At 40.3% G+C, this 22,587-nt stretch overlaps 2 protein-coding genes across 4 annotated transcripts in view; one reads left to right on the top strand and one right to left on the bottom strand.

The window, feature by feature from the left end:
• CUNH7orf50 (chromosome unknown C7orf50 homolog) overlaps positions 1-22,587 on the bottom strand; it is a 340,684-nt gene that overhangs the window by 74,745 nt on the left and 243,352 nt on the right. For all 3 annotated transcript variants that reach the window (XM_069084839.1, XM_069084840.1, XM_069084841.1), the window contains one exon: positions 4,881-5,077. In XM_069084839.1, coding sequence (XP_068940940.1) covers positions 4,881-5,077 — 197 coding nt within the window. The remainder of the gene's footprint in view (positions 1-4,880; positions 5,078-22,587) is intronic.
• GPR146 (G protein-coupled receptor 146) overlaps positions 19,953-22,587 on the top strand; it is a 90,807-nt gene continuing 88,172 nt past the window's right edge. The window contains exon 1 of the mRNA XM_069084834.1: positions 19,953-21,082. The gene's annotated coding sequence lies outside the window, so the exon portion shown is untranslated. The remainder of the gene's footprint in view (positions 21,083-22,587) is intronic.

The raw sequence follows: 22,587 nt of genomic DNA, 5'->3' as shown, positions 1-22,587 counted from the left end.
TTAAGAAAGACTGATCTTGTAACTAGTAAGAACACTATTTTTTTTTTGGCTTTTTGGAGGGGGGAAGGTAGGACAATTGGGGTTAAGTGACCTGCCCAAGGTCACATGACTAGTAAGTGTTAAGTGTCTGAGGCTGGATTTGAACTCAGGTCCTCCTGACTCTAGGGCTGGTGTTCTATTCACTGCACCACCTAGCTGCCCCAAGAGCACTATTTCTATAAGTGATGGCAGACCCAACAACTAAACATAGTGAATGGTCCATAGCTAAGTCTACTTGACTGCTATTTATCTAGAAATCAAAAGAGAAAGCTCAAATAATCAGAAATATTTCCATAGTCCTGGAAATAATCCATAATCCACATTTCTTTCTCCATCCTTAGGAAGCTCTTTTTCTTCTCTTCTCTTCAGGCTCACTTTATCCACTGATTCCTTTCCAGTTGCCTAAAAACACAGCCAGGTAGTTCCCCCAATACTTAAAAACAAACAAAACTCTTCACTTGCTTTGCCCACCTCTCAACTTATCGGTCTATCTCTTAGTCAGATGACCTCTACAAGTCTATCCAGCTCTAAATGGATTGTTTTATGATCTTCCTAGAAAGAGTCATCTACACTTGTTTCCTCTACGTCCTCATCTTTCACTCATTTCTCAACCCCCTGCCTTCTGATGCCAACCACTCTGTTGAAAGGTTACTCTCTTAAATGCTAAATCCAATGGCCTTTTCTAAGTTCTCACTCTACCTGTCCTCTCTGCAGCTTTCAAACATTAGCTGCCCTTGCCTGCTCACTCATCATTTCTTACAGCATTACAGTAGTATTCCATCACAATCATACACCACAACTTGTTCAGCCATTCTCCAATTGATGGGCATCCCTGCAATTTCCAGTTCTTTGCTACCACAAAGAGAGCTACTATAAACATTTTAGAACATAGAAGTTCTTTTCTTTTTTCTCTAACCATGTTTGGAAAGACCAAGTAGAGGTATTCCTGAGTCAAAGGGTAGTTTAATAACTCTTTGGACATAATTCTAGAATGCTCTCTAAAATGGCTGGGTCAGTTCACAATTCTACCAACAATGGATTGTTCCCAATTTTTAGGAATTTCACACTAAGCATGTCCAAAATGAATTTCAGTATCTCTCCTACATAAACTCAGCCCTCTTCCCAGCTTCTCTATTTCTGTTGAGGGTACCACCATCCTAAATCAGAAAGTTTCACGCCCTTGATCTGTGACTCTTTTTTTCTCCTTCATCACCAAATTTTGACAATTTTACTTCCACAACTTCTGTTACAAACTTTGTATCTGAATCCAACTTTCCTGGCATGACTTTTTAACAGAATTTTAGTTCATAATATCCAACTGCTGCTCCTTAGAAGACCATGAAAATCTTGTAGTGCAACCTTAACTATGTCTGACTTTCTTTCTATCATGGACTCCCAGATGGAGTGGTCATTTTCCTGAAAGATTCACAGCACTTCCAACTCAAACAAGCTATTTCTTGCTATTGGTGAGAATCAGATTGATCTAGAATAGAATTTCCCTTTGGTGTTTCTTCCACCTTTTGAAGGATAAAATTATCATTAAGGCAAGTCAAAAAAAATTTTAATTGTTCTGTTAATGGCAGAAAGAGAATTCTAGCAGATACCCAGAAAACTGAAGTTCCCCTATCATGACTCTTATCAAGCCTTTGTGGCAGGCTTATAGTCTGTTCCCTGAACTTCTCATTTCTTTCTTTTTTTTTTTTTTAAAGCAATTGGGGTTAAGTAACTTGCCCAAGGTTACACGGCCAGTTATTTTGTGTGGGTGTTAAGTATCTGAGGCTGGAACTGATCCCAGGTCTTCCTGACTCCGGGCCGGCGCTCTTACTCACTGAGCCACCCAGCTGCCCCTTCTCATTTATTTCTATATCCAAGGGTTTGCAATAATTCCATGATGATATATCTTCTGTTTTGGCCTCTATTGATCTTTACCCAAAAGCTCTCCATGATCTTCCCTGTTCTTCCTACATTTCCCTACATAAGTATGATTTCTAAATAGACAATGCTCCCATCTTTCTCCTCGATTATTCTTTCTCCCCATATCTTTTAACTATTTTTGCTTCTTTTGAATAAGGTATACCTTTCCAGAGTTATAGTCTAATCACGGATCTCATGGCACCAAATCTCAGTGATATTTAATAGGTCAAATTTGTTGCTCTGCATTTGAATCTCTAATTAGTCTTACTTGTTAGTCATATGTTCTGCATTTGTGTATAGACATTCGAGGTCACAGATTTTCTTATTAGCTTTTTTGTTGGATTTTGTCTCCCATGAACTCTGGGTGTCTCAACTGCTATTCTTATACTATAACTACTATCTATGGCACCTAGGTTAGTGGATATGTCTACACCTATGGTTATATGTAGTTTTCTCCCTCTCTCTTCTTTTTCAATTAACAATACTGTTGTTTGGATTTGTAAGACTCCTAGAAAACACCTTCTTAACAGTCATTGTTATGTATATATCGTCCTTGATAGGAGCATGGTCACTCCTATATTTTCAGACAACATCTTTTTAACCAGCTGCTCCTGAAAGCTGTACCAGTGCAAGAAAAGTTCAAGCCCCAGCAGGTCTTACTGCCTGGGAGACTTTGAGAATGGGCTCAGCGATGGTATCTGTATGTATCTGTCTGTCATCTGAGAGCCCAACTAGCTATGCTTCAAAGGTTGGCTGCAGGGTTATTGATTTTTCAATGGCAGCAACTCTCAAAGACCTACTAAGAAAATTAGGGGCTAGGATCCCTGTGAATGGAGGGAATAAGCCCATTGATAAAATCAATGCTCTTTAAAATACAGAAGTATGCTTTATTAAGTGAGATAATAATTGTAAAGCACTTAGGGCAGTGTCTGGCACTTAGTAAGTGCTATATAAATATTCGCTACCATTATTATTAGGTGTCTGTATAGACAAATACAGCTATGAATGGCTGCTTTTGTTTAATAAAAGTATTCAATGAACCAGAAACTTTGGTTTTCAGAATGCAAGTGAACGTATACTATAAAAAGAGGAAGTAGAACCCAAGGGTTCCTTAAGGTGTCAGGTGTACCTGGTGATTTAGCAAAAGTGCCTCCAGATGCTCAGGGTTAGAAGGGAATGAGGAGGATGAGGGCAGTGGGAGGACAGACTACATGGAAATCTATTGCCTGGCTATTATGCCAATCAATGAACAGCACAGCTAAGTGAGCCACGATTCTAAAGGGAGCAATTTCCATCAGCATCCACGTGGAGGCCACTAAAAGTTATTGGTTCGGTGCGTCTTCTGTTTCAGGGTTTACCAAGCACTTTAAATTCATCATCTCATCTAAGCCTGAAACCTACAAAGTCGTCTAAGTGTGATCATTCCCATCTCACAGGAAAAGGACCTAAGACTTGAAGAGGGTAAGTGATTTAATTAACTTAACTTTCATGGTCACCACTGACAAGAGAACAGTTTAACTGAGTAATAAAATAAAACAAATTCCTCCAAATGCAAATCAAAAATCACCTTCCCATTATTTCCTCAGGGTCAGAATCTTAGCGTTTGGTGCTGTGCATCCCTGCTCCAAGCTACTGGTTGACTTGCTTTTCCTTCATAACGAATGTTAAGCAAAAGAAACATACCTGTCCCTAGTTGGGAATATCATTTTCACTGGGAATCTTCATAGGGAATAAGTTAGGAGGACACCAGATTCCTCAAATGAAAGGAAAAGAAAGAAAGAGTGATAGAAAAAGGGAGAGGAGGGAGAAAAAAAGGAGAAAGGGATGACCCATCACTGAATCTTCCAGGGTTTCATGTTCCCTGGTAGAACTTTCACAAACAGCTGGTTAAGATGGTTTCTGAGAATGGAATTTGGATTTCTGGACCACAGCTTAAAATACAGAAATGATAAGCTCATCGTCAGGGCCCGTGTGCACCTAACCAAAATTGTTTGGAATATATTCCCTAGGAGAGAAAAGGGAGATAGGGAAGAAAGGAGGGAGAAAAGGAAAGGAGAGAGAACAGGAAAAAGAACTAACCACTGGGGGAACCAGGAAAGATCTCCTGTAGTAGAGAGTATCTCAGCTGAGCTTTAAAGGAAACTAGAAAATCTTATCTTCTAGAATGAGAATTTTTTACTTCTTGAGGTTTCCAGTGGGCAGGAAATCAAAACAAAATAAAACCAAACCAACGACAACAACAAGCCAGAACAATCCCTTACTTTTTGCCCTTCTTGGGACAAGTGACCTGACTTAGTTGGAAAAGGGATTAAATTAACAATGGTTTTAAATTTCGCCACAGCCCATGGTTTATGGTTTTCCATAAGCATCTAAAAAGCCATGTACAAAGCTGTTAGCTTAGTTAATATCAAACCTTTGCCAGGGTCTGGGAACATCTACAACAGTCCCTTTCCTCTGTCTCTGATTATAAATACTCAGGTTCTAAAAATACACATACTTTGTGCAACTTAACATGCAGTCTCTCTGATGTGGGACTTCCTAACAGCCCAGTGTCCTCTAGGTTAAATTAAATGCAACTATGTGATCTCCTGTTATGGAAAAGTTAAAGCAATGCCATCTGTATTAAGGCTTTAGGATAGAGTGACGGCTCTTTACAGACTTTCACTGGGCTCTGTGCCACCTTTTAAAGATCCCAGAGACAGTTAAGGCATGTGAAGCCATTTCAGGTAAACTTGGGTTGGACTACACTATTCAAACAAGCCAGCTGGAATGAAACAATATACTGTATTTAGCAATGACCAGAAGGAAATTTTTCAAGAGGTTAGGCTGGTTTCTCTAGTTTGGGACCTTCAACTAGGTCTCTGTTTCCTAAGTGGCATCAATAAGGTGGAGGGATGATCCGGGAGGTGGCTGGCGAAGATTCTTACCTAATGAGATAGTCCAAGGCCAACTCAGCTCCAGATGGTTTTTGAGGGTTTTCTTTTACAACATGAATCCCTGCTTCCCGAAGCTGCTTCCTTTCTTCTTTCTTCCTTTCCTTCTTCAGTTTTCTTTCCAGGGCTCTCTTTTCCTCTGGTGTCAGTTCCTGCTCACCTTCCTTTTCCTCATCACTTACTGTAGCCACCTGAAAATAAACCCCAAAATCCTGTGTTAGTTCCATGGAAGGAAGGGAAATTCACAAAGTAAACACTTTAAAAGAAATAGTGTTCACAATTCCCTGGGATTCTGTTCATCTGAGAGCAGAGGTCACTGAAAAAAGCAGAGGCATGTACTTCACAGTGGTCAATGATAAAAAGAAAGCTCTGCCAACATATTTATAGCAGAACTTTTTGAAGAAGCAAAAACTGGAAAACAAAGCAAGGGAACATTGATTGCGGAGAGGCTAAGCAAGTTGTGAATATTACTGTGTTGCAAGAAGTGATGAACATGAAGAATGTGAAGGTTTATATGAACGGATGCAAAGTGAAAGAAGCAGAGCAAGGAAAACAAGAATCACAATGACAGCAAACTCAAAAACAACAAAACAATCCAAACTGGATGCTGTCAAGTTACGATGACCAAATCAGAAGGAGAGAGATGAGAATTCACTTCCCTCCCTTTCTGGAAGAGGTAGGGACTACAGGGATAGAATGAATACTGCAAATAAGTTTGGAATTCATCCAGTAGTTTTATTGACTCATTTTTTTCAATCTTTTAAATTTCTGTTATAAGTGATGGTTCTTTGGGAGGGTTATGTTAGGAGAAGTAAGTGATGTAAAAACAAAATAATTGTTTTTAAAACATTTATTTTATTTTATTTGCTTTTTTGGAGGGGGAAGGCAGGGCAATTGGGGTTAAATGACTTGCCCAAGGTCACACAGCTAGTAAGTGTTAAGTGTCTGTGGCCAAATTTGAACTCAGGTCCTCCTGACTCCAGGGCGGGTGCTCTATTCACTGTGCCACCTAGCTGGCCAGACAAAAATAATTTTTAAAGGGTATAAACATTTGTATGTTAATTTGTACTTGACAACACAGTCACCTTTCCCCATTATCAGAGGCACTAGTTCCATCCAATAAACAATTATTGAGGGCCTAGTGTGCATAGGATACTGTGAGACATTGGGGGTAGGTACATTGTCCTGACCCTCCTAGTTCTTACAGTCTAGGTGGCAATAAACTCTTTACCTGGAAGCTGCAAGGGTTTGACCTTTCCAAACATTTGACCTTCTACCTCTTGTTCTGGGAATAATAATCAAATCAACACGATCATTTCTGGAAAGGACATGTCAACAAACTGACCTGTGAATTCACTCACCATTTCAGTGACTTTCCAAACTAAAACATCCCTCTCTGGCCACCACTCTCTCATACATAGTCTTTCCCTATTAAAACATAAGCTTCACAAGTACAGATACTGTCATGCTTTTTAAAATTCATATCCCCAGTGCTCAGCATAGTACCTGGTACAGAGTTAATACTTATTCATTCATTTATTTATTCACTCATTCATGTCATGTGACCAGCATATCAAAAACTGTTACGACAGTTTAAATCTTTATAAAAGAAAAAAAAAAATCTTGAACTCCCAAACATGCAGGCAAGAACCATGGGGAAAGTTAAGGGGCAGAAAGCTGCCATATTATGAGTTTTCACAATTCAATCACTAATATGTTTCCTCTTTGCCTTGCTAAAAAAAGGTAGGTATCCTACAATGAAAAAGCCAGGGTGTGTGAATGGGCAGGGGGTGGAAGGAAGGCATGCTGAGCAAAGCTATGGACTGTTCCTCTCTTCACCCTTCTAAGCACCCCCCTCCCCCCGGCCCTCGTGATGCTTTCCAGTCAAAGCTTCACCTCCTTCGGTTCCAGAGGAAACTGAATTTATGGATCATACACAATGCATAGGCAACATTAGGTGGAATGCTTTCCAGTCTGCCTTTTGAAAAGAGGAAGAGAGAGAGAAGGGTGAAGGGGAAGAAGAGGGAGAAGATGGGGGGGAGGGAAATGAGAGGGAGAAGAGAGAGAGCAGGAGAGAGAGGAAGAGCACCCAAAGCTTAACTCAAAGGAATGTCTCTTAGGGGTAGAATTGCAAACATTAACCGGGGAGAAAGTTTTAGGCAGATTATCTATCTCTGCCTACTCCTAACAGCTTCTGTTAAATCAGGTTGGAGATAAAGGTAAGGGGTAACCCTTTGATATGCTATTGTACTGCAGTGAAATAATTTTCATTTAATAAGCAGTAACTTTCATTCCAAGGCTGCTGGGGGAAGGGGTGAAAGAACAGAAACAACAAGCCAACAAAAAACCCAAACTGACCCAAACCACAAACACTTTCATTCCTGTAGCTTTTCAAAGACCATTCCTAGAGCTGCTTAATAATAATAATAATAATAATAATAATAATAATAATAATAATAATAATAATAATCCAAGTCTATCTGTCCCTTTTTCTACAATTCTTTGCGGCAGAGAGGAGTATTTTTCCCATCTTACACATGAAGGAAATGAGGCCCAGAGAATTTAAATGCCTTGCCTAGAGTTATGCATTTAAGGAAGAGCAAAGAATCAAACCCTGGTTTGACTCCCACATACCGACTCATTCCACCATATTACATTTTCTCCATAGAAGTTAACAGTCCATTTAATTGAGGTTGGGGAAATGATATAGCAAATATGTTTATTATTTGTTCACGAGCTTGTGCATATAAAAGACCCAATGGCACAAGACTGCAATATTATTGGCAAAGAATAGTTACTCTATATTTCTAGTCAAAGCACTGCTCATTACCTTCCCTGCCCCCACACACATTCCTCCTATTATCTGAAAACTCTTTAACCTCCCTCCCAAGACTCTAGTAAAAACAAAACAAGTTGCTTCTCTGCCTCTTCTCCCCTTCACTTTGCTTCCCCTTTCTGACTTCCCCACCAGGTCCTCTCATAAAATGCCAATCCCTTGACAACTTTTGTCTCATGCTTAACAACTTTGCCTCTTCTGGATCATCTGAAACAAAAGAAAGAGCTGCTCTCCCTCATTCCTTCCCAACCCTCCTCTTCTTTTTCTTTCTTAAAAGTGGGAATTTATCCTGTTAAGCAGGGGTTCTTAACCTAGGGTCTGTATATTTTAAAAAAAGTTTTGATAATTATTTCAATATAATTGATTTCCTTTGTAATCCGATGAGTTTTATTTGATGCATTTAAAAACATTCTCCTGAGAAAGATCCCAAAGGCTTCACCAGTCTGCCCAAGGGTCCTATGACCCAGAAAAGGTTAAGGACTCCTGAGTTAAGGGAACTTTAGCATTGCTATCAAGGTAAATCCAAAGTGCCTCAAATGTGCTGAATTATGGGGTATTTGCAACGAAACACAGTAATTCTTGTCTTCCAACATGACAACACCTGCCCTTCAAATAAAGGTATGCCAACACCAAAGACCATGCTTTCTCTTATCTCTACCAGGCATAACATTAAGGATAATATATACAGAACTTCACCATTACTGAAAGCAACAGTAATACTTTCAGATATGAAGGATTTGCTGTGTTTACACAGCCAAAATGACCCTCCTTAATGAAAAATATCTCAGGCTATGTGAAAAATGCATCTTTTGGCATGAAAATATGTTAGTATCATCACCTATAAAGAGACTGATTGCAATCCCACATCCTTCATGCAGACATGACAGGTTTTTCTCCAACCCCATCACTAAAGATACATGCCAAGTATATGAAAATTGTAGACTATATTTGGGATCTCATTATGATATGGTCAGTCCTTCCAATCATGCAGATCATAACTCAGCCCTTCTTGTACTGTGCAGCTCTTGCCTATATCCTAAGTAATTCCTCCACAGAAGGTCTCCGCATGTTGGGGTGGTGGTGGGGGCTGTCTTTCTACTAGATCTCTCAGCATTGCATGGATACCAATGGTAAACCTGAGTTGTTCAATGATTATCTCTTGATCTTGCTGCATAACTGGTCCACTTTCCTTTCCAGTCATAAATCTTCCTGGTGACATCCTATACATTTCATTTTTTTCCTTCGGTAATATGTTGCTGGACAGTTGGGTAGCACAATGGATAGAGCACTAGGCTTGGAATCAGGAAGACTCATTCATGAGTTAAAATCTGGATTCAGACACTTACTAGTTGTGTGATCCTGGGCAAGTCATTTAACCTCATTTGCCTCAGTTTCCTCATCTGTAAAATGAGCTAGAGAAGGACATGGCAAACCACTGTAGCATCTTTGCCAAGAAAACCCTAAAAAGAAATCATGAAGAGTTGAACATGACTGAAATGCTCAACATCAACAACAAAAATGTTGCTGCCTATTAACAATAACCATGGATGTGACTTCCTTCTCATTTACCCTTTGGGTGACCTGAAACTTAAATTCTTCAGAGACAATGGTGTTCCTGATACACAGCCACTAAGAACTGATGGAAGAAAATTAATGTTAAAAAGGGAGAAGTGAAGGATCATTCAAAGTGCTATGAAATTTTTCCAGGAACAGACCTGCCTATGATTTGACTCTGAGCCCAGGGCACCGTCTGTGAGATAGGAAGAGATGAACTAACTACATAGCTTGTCCAATTCAATCAGATACTATATTTTCCACAAAAGGCATTTTTCATCTACCTTATTTTCCTTTTGTGCAAAGCTAGTCCGATATCTTTTAAGTGATGAATATCGATCTCATTTAGGAAATTCTGAAATGTTCTTGAGTTTGATGCAAGGTTGTTTTGTTATGAGAAGTTTTAAGAAGCCCTATACCTCTATTCAAAATAATCAATAAAACTATAGAAATCAAAGTTTGGGGCAAAGGGCAGGAAAAGTAGATAGCCAGTTAGATCAAAAGTGGGTGTATGAGATGGGTGAAAAGGAGTCTGCATGGAGCATATAAAGGAACAAGCTTCTTTATATTACCATATACACATTATATATAATATATATATAGTATATGTGTGCATATATACATACATATATGTACATATAAATATATAAATACATATACACATACACACAAAATATATATGTATACACACACATTCTGGGGGGCAGAAAACTTTATTTTGAAACCTATCTCTGCCATTTTCTACTGTGACCTTGGGCAAAGGTCACTTAATCTTTCTGAATCTTATTATTCATAAATGGGAGGGAGTTGGCCTGAGTGATCTTTAAGGTCCCTTCTAACCTATGATGCTAGAAAAAATATGGTCTTTGGACAAAAAGGCATAAATATATAGGCAAGTTACATGTATTACAGTAAAGGTGTAAAGTCTCTGGTGTTTAACAACAGAATGTGTGTGTAATTTTCAAACCCTGCCCAATTGCTTGAGGCTTACAAATACCTAGTCTTGCCTCCTCCCTCCCTCCTCCACCCCCAACAAAGAACATGAACATAATCACATCTGCTTATTTGCTTAGCCTGATACCATATGCTGAGATTTCATTATTTCTCTCAATCTGGGGGGCAAAGTCAAGTTTAAAAATCAAGGTTAAAGTCAGGTGATCAGGTGAATGTGGGAGGCAGAGAGGACTTGAACTAAGAGTGCTGTGGGTATATGTAACTGATTTATATCAACCCCTAGGCTAGGCCAATATTCTGATGAAAGATTATTTTAGGAAAAAATCCTGATCAGATCAGTCAGGATAGAAGCAGAGGCAGCTGGAGCTGGCCCAGATGCCATCCAAGGTAAGGAGGAAGGGTGTTTCTAACACATTATACAACTGAGTTTCTTACTCATCATTTCTTTTTCAGCTTTTTGCTTTCTAACCTATGTTCAAAAGCTCCTCTCCAAATCCAAGTATATATATTAACAAAATTTTTTTTTGAATTTTTTTGGGAGGAGAGTAGAGTTTGTTTTTTTGGGGAAAGTAACCATGCTTTAAAAACATGCTCTTTAGTATACCAGGCAATTTTAATTAAGAAAAAAGTTGAATTTCTTACTATTAGAACACATGTTCATGTGGTCATAATCAAATTGCTAAAAAAAAAAAACCTATGCATTTCTCATCTCTTGTCTAGCTGTAGGATCAGTTTTATAAACATCACAGTCTACTACAACTCTTTTTCATTTCTGCAAACTGACAGGTCATTTTTCAATTAGGTAACACTCTATGTGGCTTTAGAAAGGAAAAAGCAAAGAGGAAAATGGTACCTTTTTTTTTTTTTTTAAAGCCGAAACTATACCCACCAGATAGGCAATTTTGGATAAAACTTTATTCAGGTAGGATAATATAATTAAAAATTATCAGGGAAACTTTTACCATTACAACCTGCCTTGTTCATCTTTATTGCTGTTCAATCGTATCTGACTCTTTGTGACCCCATATGGGGTTTTCTTGGTACAAATATTGGAGTGGTTTACCATTTCCTTCTCCAGCTCATTTTACAGATGAGGAAACTGAGGTAAACAGGGTAAGCGACTTGCCCAAAGTCACCCAGTCAGTCAGTATACGAGGCAAGATTTGAACTCAGGAAGAGGAGTGTTCCTGAATCCAGGCCTGGGACTCTATCCACTGTACCACCTACCTGTCCTTAAGATAACTTAACCTTGCCTATTGGTTATATAATATGTAAAGTACTAGTAGTCTTTTAAAATGCAAATATTTTCCTCAGGGAAGGAGTCCTTAATACCTACGCCCCCCCCCCCCCCAAAAAAAAAGCCTAAGTTTTTCAGGTCTTCTTCAACAAAGGAAAAAAAGGGCAAGACAGAATACTGGGTAACAGAATCAATGCTGGAGGAAGTGCGGTCAGAGGGGAGAAGACAATGCACCAATTTTATGATGATGCCTAGGGTTGGTCTCGCTATTACTCTCCCATAGGCACTAGGGGATTAGTCATACAATCACTTTTAAGAAAAAGTCAGGGGTTCTTTACCTTACCATAGAACCCTTTGGCATTCTGGCGAAGCCTGTGGAGCTCCTCCACAGAAGAATGGTTTTAAATGCATAAAATAAAATATAAAGGATTATAAAGGAAATAAATTATTATGAAATAGCTATTTTAAAATATATGTATGCATGTGCATATATACACATGTGTGTATTTAAAATACACAGGTTAAGAACCCAATTCAGAACAAGAAGGGACCTTGAGGGTCGTCTAGTTCAACACTCTCATCTTATAGAAGAGGAAACTAAGGCCCGGAGGGGCTGAGCCAAAGGCTACATAGGTACTAAGTGGAGAGTGAAGATTCTAACTCACTTCTCTTGGTTCAGAGATCTTGCCACTGTACTCAGCTCCTTTCTTTTCCTGATATTCCTCTGACTTCTGGGTTGCTGGCCAAGATCCCTTTGGGAGCCAGGACATTAATCATTTCAATTCATTTGTTTCCAGAAGGTCCCATCACAACTGATGTGGGCCTGTTTTTGTAAGTGGATAGTAATTGCTGTAATTGATTTGGCTGAATATGGCTGCCTGACTAAATTTCCCCCTACCATTCTCCCCAAGAGGAAAAAGTGCCAGTTCTGTGCTCTCTCTCAGGCTGTAAAATGCTGTTGTATTTGCTGTTACAAAAAAAGGCTTGCCTTATCTTCTTAAATGTAATGATTCTGAGACTAAGACCAAGGTTTTTTAAGTGCTTTCAGAGAAATGTAAGACTTAAGAGTAGAATACAAATATAGCATTACAATGGGACAGGTTGGTAGATGTGGGGTTGTTATTCCCTAATAAAAATATCAGCTAAATGGGGCTTTTCCCACCAACATTATATTGTCATGAAAAGATCACTCTGCTCAAATTTTTTTGTGCCTTGCATGGACACAATTTTTGTCTGTTTAAAACAGAGTATGGGGGTATATAGGTGGCGCAGTAGATAGAGCACGGGCCCTGGAATCAGGAGGACCTGAGTTCAAATTTGGCCTAGACAGTTGACACTTACTAGCTGTATGACCTTGGGATAGTCACTTAACCCCAATTGCCTTGCCTTCCCTCTCCAAAAACAAACAAAAAACAGAGTATGTGTGTTTATAAACACATACATATACACATATATAACACATATATTATATACATATATGTATATACACATCTACCCATATATTTCTATGTACTTTACTTTAACCTGACATGCAGTACTTTGCCCTTACAAAACAGGAAAATGAGAGGTTCATCTTATATCCAAGCAATTCTTTGCTTTCCAAAAAGATTTTCCATAGGGTTCTTTTCTGAGGTTCATAGACCCCCAAAGGTGTCTCTGGACAGAATTCAGAGGGTCCATGAACTTGGGTTGGGAAATAAATACATCATTACTTTCACTGACGTTTGGTTTATTTTGTAATCCTCTGAGTTTTATTTTGTGCATTTAAAAATGTTATTCTGAGAAGGGTCCCATGGATTTCACCAGACTCCCAGAGCCCAGGACACACAAAAAATGTTAAGAACCCTTTTAAATACAATTTCCTCATTATCAGCGTTTCTTCCAGGCCTAATATTATCATTTGGAAAGGGCTGTCAAGATCTCAAAATCTCTTCCAATTTTCATCTCTCTTGGTAATACCGCTGCTCAGAGTCAAGGGCAAAGCCATGACAAGCTGTTCATGGGGTGATATCTGTATCCTGTATCAGAAATATCCATCCAATATTCAATCTTCACCAGATATATTAAGTCATGATTTGATGATAATGAGTATGCAAGGTTAGCCTCACATTCTTTTGAAGATGGGGTTTCTCATGGTGAAGAATAGCAATTTTTTCATTTCCTTAAGTCTTGCGATTACTTGTGTATAATAAAACTCTGAGTAGGAGTGGGTCATTCAACTTTCATTTAGTCCAACCTCCTAGTTCTTTAGATGAGAAAAAAGGAACCCAAGGAGCTTAGGTAACTTGTTCAAATTTACAAAGCCAGGGGCAGAGCTGGATCTAGAACCAAAGTCTGTCTCCCTGGTCAGGAAGAAAAGCTTCTATTTATGCCAACAGATCTTAATATTCTGGTTGAGGACTTGTGGCTTAGTGGACGGTGAGGAATGCAGACTCAGCCCGGTCTATGCTTTGAATATTCTCTAGCTTTTTAATTTCACATACATACATATATATGTACAATTAAAATGTGCATATAATTATCAATAATATTCTTTGCTTTCTCAATGGGTGAGAGACGGGGTAGAACGAGAGAGAGAATTTGGAACTAAAAATAAAATTTTAAAAATATATCGTCTTTGCTTTTAACATTGCCTGCGGTTTTTTTTTTTAACTTCATGTGTATAATGGGTATCACATTTCTTGCCTTCTCAATGGATGGGGGAGAGGGGTGGAAGGAAAGGAGAGAATCTGGAACTGGAAATAAATTTTTTTTTAAATCATCTATGTAGGGGCGGCTAGGTGGCACACTGAATAGGACACTGGGCTCTGGAATCAGGAGGACCTGAGTTCAAATCCAGCCGCAGACACTTAATACTTACTAGCTGTGTGACCTTGGGCAAGTCACTTAATCCCAATTGCCCTTCCCTCCCCCCTCCAAAAAGCAAAAAAAAACCTACCCCAAAACAAAAAACCAACCCCAAACCAGAAAAAAAAACAACTGTCTATGCTTTTACTATTTACTATCACTCTAAAGAAAATATGGCACCACTAGCAATGGATAGCTCAGGCCATAGCTCTTTCATGGGACCATGGCCAAACAGGTACAATCCACTCAGCAACTGTGCCAAGAATGGCATGGAGAGTGGGGTCAAGAATGGCATGATGGAGGGTGGGGAGAGAATGTACTAGAAATTTCCTAGAGCATGAGTTACAATGTGGAGTTTGGTGTAACAGAGGACCCCATCTCAATGGGTTTAGATGCCAGCCATACCAGAATGGCCATGTGACAGTGAATGCCATCTCATCTAGAGAACTGTTCCATGGCACACAAGCTGTTATAGTGAGGATCCCATGGATAAATGGACCTCCAGCACATGTGGCACCCAGACAGATCACATGTGCTACAGGAAGCCCAGGACTGACTGAGAGGAGAGGAAAGAAGCCAAACTTACACTCAAATGTTCCTTCTTGGTCATGATACCTTAGACTGGCAGGGCCAACATCAATGAATACGCAGTGCTTTTTGTGTAACAGAGTTTTGGAAATGTAAAAGATAGCTAGACTAGGTGAAGTTAGAATCATAATCAATGCAGTGACCAAACTTCCAAGGACTGGTGGGGATGCATGTCTCTCTCCTTTGGGTGGTGGATTACAGATGTGCAAGGGGGTCAATATCAGTTAAGATTAATCTGCTCATTTGTTTTGTTTAACTGTTCTTGTGATATAAGTTTGAAGTGTGTGTGTGTGTGTGTGTACAGTCATTGGGAAGTAACAGGAATTTTTTAAAAGCATTAATACAAAATGCATTTTAATTTTTTAAACTGAAAAGCCTTGAAGGAAGGAAGGAAGGAAGACTGGTAGACAGTTAAGACACTTGGATTCTAGTGCCAGCTCTGCCACTAATTTGCTGTGTGACTTTAGCCAAAATGTTACATTTCTCTGGGCCTCTTCTGAAAAGGAAGAGTACACTCCTAAAACTGCTTATGGGAGAAATGATAACTGCTGTTAATACCAAGGTTGGGCATATAAGCAGCTGTCACAACAGTCAAAGGAAAATCTTCTGTTCTCTTGTCCATCCAGACTCTATTAATTGGCTCCACTCCAACTGAAGAAATAATATATGAAAAGCTGGCTCAGAGAGACAATTCTGGGTTGCATCTGATATCTAAGGCTGAGTGCAGAATAAAAGTAGGCCTCTCATCACTCCCAACACCATCAGAAGCATAAAATGGATGATGAAAGATGAAATTTTTAATGGCAGAAAGGTATACAGTGTTGCCATTGTTGCTTCTTTTTTTTTTTAACTGATCTACATTTCTGGAACTGAGGGAAGACAGAGAGCTGGAGATTATTTGCTAATGCCCATATAAAGAAGATGTAAAGTAGAAAAGACATCAATGCAATGTGGGGTTAGACAGAGATAGATTCTACTGAGACTGAGACTGTACTGAGCTGACAGCAACGCATTATTTTTTCAAAAGGCATTCTGGACTCTTCAAGCAACACCAAACCAGGCATACGGGGAGATGATCCCGTCAGCCCCAGCCCCCTGAACACCTCTCCCTCCACAAATTCCTCTAATCCCAGGCCATGAAGCCTGGCAGACACAGTGACTCTAAGTGTAAGTCATCTCACGGACCATCAGGCAGACATACTCTAGTTATTAAAGTTAGTCTGGCCTTTACAAGAGATCCATCACCTGAATCATCCAGGCTCTTACTGCTGGTGCCTCCTCTTTAAAAGCAGCTCCAATTTATCCTGCCTAAATCTAATGTTTGCAATGTTTGTCTCCGACATTAGACTGTGAGCTCCTTGAGAACAGGAGCTATTACACTTAGCACAGTAACTGTTATACAGCAGGTGCTTAATAAGTACACTTTGACTTGACAACTGAATGCAAAAATAGCCTTGGAAACCAAAGAACTGAGGCTGCTATCACTACTATTACTATTAGGAGGCTCCATCTTGCTGTCTTTGACATTACTGTCTTTAGGAGTCCTGCCATAAGAGACCTTGGAGAGCTGCCATAAGAACTGTAATATCTAGGTGGATGGATGGCAAATGGCTGTTCCATACTGAGGCTCTGGGGTTCCAATCATCCCAAGGCTGTGGTCGCCTCTGCACTTTCTCATCAACATATCTTATTGCTTCAGGATGTTACCAATTCCCCTTGCCAAACCCATTCCAATTCTCATGTTACACTTCCCTGGGGTTCAAAGTGGCCCAGTATTTCTGTTTTGGGTTGGGTGTGGCTTTTGTTATTGTTTTCATTAATTCCTTCCCTCCTCCTCTCAGGGACCCCCCCCCTCCCCATAGCAGGAAAGTAAGCAGAGGGGACCTCAGCCATTCTGAGGAACACTAACACAGTGTTAGTATAGGGGGACTGGTGGAGTCCAACACTGAGGGATTAGTCTAGGGAGCTAGTTCATGGGCAACACTAAGCCTCTTTGTGTTCCAGGAGTCCAATTAGTTTCACAGTCCCACTCAGCATCAGAACACATGGGGAAAGACTGCAGGAAGAAAAGCCAAAGTCAGGAAGGATGGGAAGGAAGGAGAGAGGTATGTCGAAGGGACCACCCAATGTCAAGGGTGGGGCAGGGGGAGGGAGATGTCATGGTCTGACTAAGGAGACAAGACTGTAGGATTACACTAACTACCAAGTGTTTATAAAGTCTTTATGAGCATATGCATCTTCAACAATGAATAAATTTGGTTGAACACATGATGGATATAAGTTATAGTTCCATATGAAAGCATAATAAATGTGCGTTAAAACAATGCAGCTCGGATATGCAGCTTCAACTTAGCCATCATTGTTGGGGATATATCACTCAGTCCAATTTTCCATCTTGTTGGAGAACATTCTCCATTTGTGGCTGATCCAGGCTCTATGTTCCCACAGAGAAGGAGGTTTTAATTAGTAAATAACAGTTTTGACATTCGTGTCACTATCATGTGTATCTTCAAAGTTCTTTAAGGTTGCATCAAAACTTTTAAATAGCTTACTGAACACAGAAATTTTGAAAGAAGTGTGGGAGTGAAATAAAAACCTATGAGGAACTCAAGCTGCTTTCCCTTGGATTTGGGGAGTTGAACTATCCAGAGGATGATTTAAAAGAGCAAGAAAAAAAAATACCAACAGTTTTTTTCACATGATGTGTCTTGACAACTCCTAAATCAAAGCATTGCCGATGAGTATAAGGCAGTAGCTGGTTACCTGTCATATGTGACTCTAGTCCTAGCACACAGGAGGCATCACGGGAGAGAAAGCAGAAGGGAAAGAAGTGCCAGGGAAAGGCAATGGTTGGAACTTTAGTTAAATTGACCATACCACTAAACAGGATTTGGATTCATTTACAGGTTGGATTAACAACAGGAAAAAATAATCCTCTCCTCCTTTCTCTCTCCCCTGCTAGCCTCCTCCCTGCTTTCTCGTCTTCCTCTCTCTCCTCCTCCTCTCTCCATTCTCTATTACTCTCTTCTCTTTCTTTCTACCTCTCCCCTTCTCTCTTACAGTCCCCTTCCCTTCCCTCCTCTTTCCCCACTTGAGGAACTTTTCTTCATTCCCACTGAGGTTATAAAACAAAGGAATGAATTCAAATTATAGCAGAAAGGACTCTTGGGTTAGTTAGCTATTAGGAGGAACTACCTGACTTGGAAGACTCTGACTGAAAAGCAAACAGGATCCCCGCTCTGGATAATTTTTTTAAGATTAAAAAAGAGAAAACAATCTGTCTAAAGTGGGAACTTTTGATAGTTCTTCCTGGAGGCAGGGGGATAGACTAAATGATTAAACAGGACCCCTTTATAAACAGCCCCATGAGTCTATGTAATTTCAAACCCATCAAATCCTCTAGGGTCTGGGCCCTTTTCCAATCAATTAGGAAAAGAAAACCTACAATGGCAGTGGTGGGTCATGTTGTATGGAGAAACCTCTGAGCAAGACTATCACCAGCATCAATAACAACAACAAACATGTATTAAGTACTTCCCATGGGCAGAGGCAGAGCAGTACCTTCCAATACACAGATTAAGGCTAAATTACATGAAAGTTATGATAAATTTATGGCTCTTGTTTCTCTACAATGCTAAGGCTTGGCATCTATAAACAGAGTCAATACAAGTAAAAAGAAAGTCTTAAATTTCACTCTTATACCAAGTGAACTTAAAAATCAAAGTAAACATTTTCCCTGCAACATAAGCTGCTCTGCAGTTAGAAAAGTCTTTACGATTGTACTTCAAAGTGCATGAAAACAGTTCAATCTTTACTGGCTTTTAGGCCAATAAAAATATTGCCTATCATTCAGTGAGAATTTTGAAAATACAGGTTCTTGCCTTCTCTTCTCCCCAAAAGACCACCCTTCCAGAATTGGGAACACTGAAGACATTTCAATTCATTGACTAAATATGTTTTAAAATGATACCTTGTGCAGAAAAAGAAAATAAACCTATTGCTTTAGAAAAACCTAACTGTTTAATAAAAACTAACTTGTACTACTACTACAACTGCTGGCAAGAGACATTGAAAAGAAATTACATTAACTTGATTTGGAAAGGTTTCTATAGACTCAACTCAGGCAGAAAAACCTCAAACGAGTTCTGCAGGAAGCCAGATTTAAATGAGAACAAGCCTTTGTATCTTTCAGATCCAGGAAAGGCGCCTTTCAACCATTGTCTATACACCGGGGGAAAAGTGCATCTGGACACCCAGAAATGTTCATATATACAAATACAAAACTTTCCACATGCCAAAGAAATCCTGAATTTAAACTTGGATGCTGCTCTTGGTGTCTAATATCTCTAGATGGCAGGTCTTCGTGATTTTTGTCAACCAGACACATAATAATGTTAAGAACTTTTTACTAATTATGCCAGAGGAGAGAAACTGGTTTTTTCAAAAGGGGAAAAAAAGGAGGAGGGGAACCACCACTATTTCCTAATAAGCAGTCATGAGGAAGACTAGGGAATGAGTGTGTTACTTTAGTACATATCAAGGAATAGAAACATGAGGAGAAACTGTTTTGCAGAATATTCCACCTCCCTCCGGTGAATAATTGCTTTCAAAAGGAACAGAATGTAACTATTAGTATCTCAGACACTTGAGGGGGATTTCACTCCTTAATGTCTTCCTAATTCTTTCTTTAGTAATTTTTACTATGAATACAAACATGCGGATAAAATAAGCGCACCCTATTATAGTGGGACTTGGTTACTTGTCTTGGGGTGGTAGTGGTGGTGAGAAGTCAGGAAAGGAGAATGTACTGATATTTACACTTCCCTGGTATCTGGGGATCTGTATTGGCTCGTGTTGTGAAACAATCAACCTCCAGATTAACTCAAGGCTTTGACGTGTGCATGCAATGTCTGCATTTATGGACACAGCACACACATGTAACAATCCTTAGAGTTTCTGGAGGGAAGTTGTGTTTATAACTAACCCAATTCTTTTTTTTAGGGTTCTGGGGATAAAAAGCCAATTTCAATTCAGCCACAATTCAGTCCAAGCAAACGGTTACACGGTGCTTACTATGTGCAAAGCACATACTTCACTGGAAGGGGGTAGGAAGGTGGGACTGGATCAGGTCTCAAGACAGAAGACATAAAAAAATAAAAAAAGTTATTGCTGAATTCTTCAGAAAGCACGCGAAAGGGGGGCAACCTAATTTCCACAAACTTCTTATAAGATCTCATTAAGGAAAAAAAGTCTACTGAGTGAATGTTCCTTGTTTACAAGTGTCCTCCTTTAGAACAGAGAGGTAAGGCAGCGAGTAAGATGTTTTGAAATCCTTCCTGGAGCAAAGGAAAGAAAAAAAAGGGGGGGGGGATAGAAAGAGCAAGCAACGAGCTGGGGCTCTTCCAGGGAAAGAAGGACCACAGAGAGTCGGCAGGTTGCCAGGCAAGCTCAGCAGCACGACCAGAGTGCATTGAGTTTCTTTAATGAAAGCCAGGAAAGAACACATTACACAGTGTTTCTTCTGAGAGCAAGCTAGCCCCCAGTGATTGCAATCAATAAAAACACTAGGCTCGGGGCCCACTGGGGGAGAGAGGAGATCTCGACAACAGGCGCTGAATGTGCTTTCCACTTTCTCCCTCCCCTCAAAGTTAAACTTTGACGATCCACTGGACAGAACAACTTTTCACTCTGCAGGCAGGCGGTGAGATACCCGTGAGCAGGGGCAGAGGGAGCGTCGGGCTTCTCCTTCCCGAGCCTCTGGACCCGGGGCTCGTTTTCCGAAGGGCTGGCGGCGGTGGCTGCTGGGGCGGCAGGGAGAAGGGAGGAAGAGGTGGTCTCGGAAACTGGAATCCGGTGAAGGGAAAGCGCCCACCCGACAAGTGCATCCCTCCCTCTCCCCTCTTCCTGGGGCCAAGCACGAATGCATTTTCTATCAGGAGAATGCTAAGAGGAGGAGGAAGAAGGGCAGAAGGAAGGAGACGGCACACAACATGGGAGCCCCTTCAGCCAAGAATGCACGTACTGGATAGCATGTCAGTCCCCCCCCCGGGAGGTTCCTGGAGCTGCCGGACCGAGCGTGCTGAAATCCTAAGGTCAGCCCTGCGCGGCGCACGCGTTCTGCAACATTTCAACACACATGTTGGATGGGAGTGAGGGACCCGATAGCAAGTTAATTATTAGGTAAGTCCGGGCTGTTTTTCATATTGCTGCCTGTCAGCGCCGACGTGCGTAGTGCCGGCTTCCAAAACTCGCCTTCCATTTCCAGATACCCCTGCCCCAAGTTTTCTTAGGCTTAATTCGTACAGACTTGGGGGGCATTCAAAGCTGTCGCGCTTGCCCCCATCCTTGGGCATTTAATTCACAGCACCCTCCTCCACTACCACCTCCTCCGTAGTGCTCCCGGACTGTGGGTAAGAATTTCGGTGTTTTTTTACTCCTCAGAGGGACTAAGGCAGCTCTATTTATTTATTTATGACAAGGTAGACTCAGGCCACGACATAACTCCGCCCCCAGCTACTAGTAAGCTTCTCCGGACTCTGTAGGCTCTTTCAATTGTGCAACATAAGATCCCACATGTTGAAGCTGAGAAACGACGAACAGTGAATTTTCTAATGTGGTACATATGCGAAATGCGTCTGTCTGAATGCGGATATAATTAACAAGGCTCAAATGCTGCACGTCATGGCTAATCTGAAACAAAAAAAAAATTATGAATGAAAATAATTTAAAAGCGCCTCCTACTTACACTGAACCGATGGGGGGGGGGTGATTTGAAGGACATTAAAAAAAAGTAGATTGTATTGCTTGGGACTTGGAAATTGTCAAGTTAAAGTGAGATACATCTTTGGAGAGAAATGTAGGGGGGAAACAAGAAGGCACTAAGTATTCTGCAGTCAGCTGTGGAATGGAATTATCAAGAGCTTTGTTCACATGTCATTGTTTTCCTTGTAGTGCTTGCAAGAGGGGCACAGGATACATATAAAGGTTTGAATTTTAACACTAGTTCTATGTGGCTTTCCTTAGGGAACTGTGAGAAATACCACAGGAGGGAAATTGCACTTTTAAATTATCCCAGTACTCCTGCACTAGAAAAACAATATAAACACTATATTACTATTTCCAAATATACCTTCCCCCTACACACATGCACACACCAATTCGCATGCATTTTCTACCTACAGATTATCAGAGAACCAGATGACGTTAAGGAGTTTTGAATTATATGGGTAAACCATAATTACGTGGGTTGACCTATTTGGATGGTATTTAGGAAAGCTCGAGGTCTCAAAAGGGGTCACCAGGCATGGTTGTGATCTATATTTCAGGTTTTTCAGTTTTATAGGTTAGAACAGAGCTGAAAGGGACCTCTGAGGCTATCCAGTCCAGCACCCTCAAGTCACAGATAAGCAAAGGGAAGTATAGGGAGGCATGTTAAGTGACTTCCTCAAGGTCTCCCTTGGGCAGTATCAGAGGTAGCCTTTGACACCAGGCCTTTTGGTTCTAGTCAGTACTCTTTCCACTGTACAAGGATACTTCCTATGATTTGATTTTTTATTAAATCCAGAGAAATTATGAAAGGCCTTGTGGAGTCTAAAAACATTGCAGATCACTGTCTTAGACCACTAAAAACACTGCAGACCACTGTCTTAGACCACTAAAAACACTGCAGGCCACTGTCTTAGACC

The sequence above is a fragment of the Petaurus breviceps genome, unplaced genomic scaffold (assembly GCF_028583685.1).
Source record: "Petaurus breviceps papuanus isolate PSGF00001 unplaced genomic scaffold, PetGlider_PUasm1.0 175, whole genome shotgun sequence".
Lineage (NCBI taxonomy): Eukaryota > Metazoa > Chordata > Mammalia > Diprotodontia > Petauridae > Petaurus > Petaurus breviceps.
This window is presented reverse-complemented; position numbering and strand designations above follow the sequence as displayed.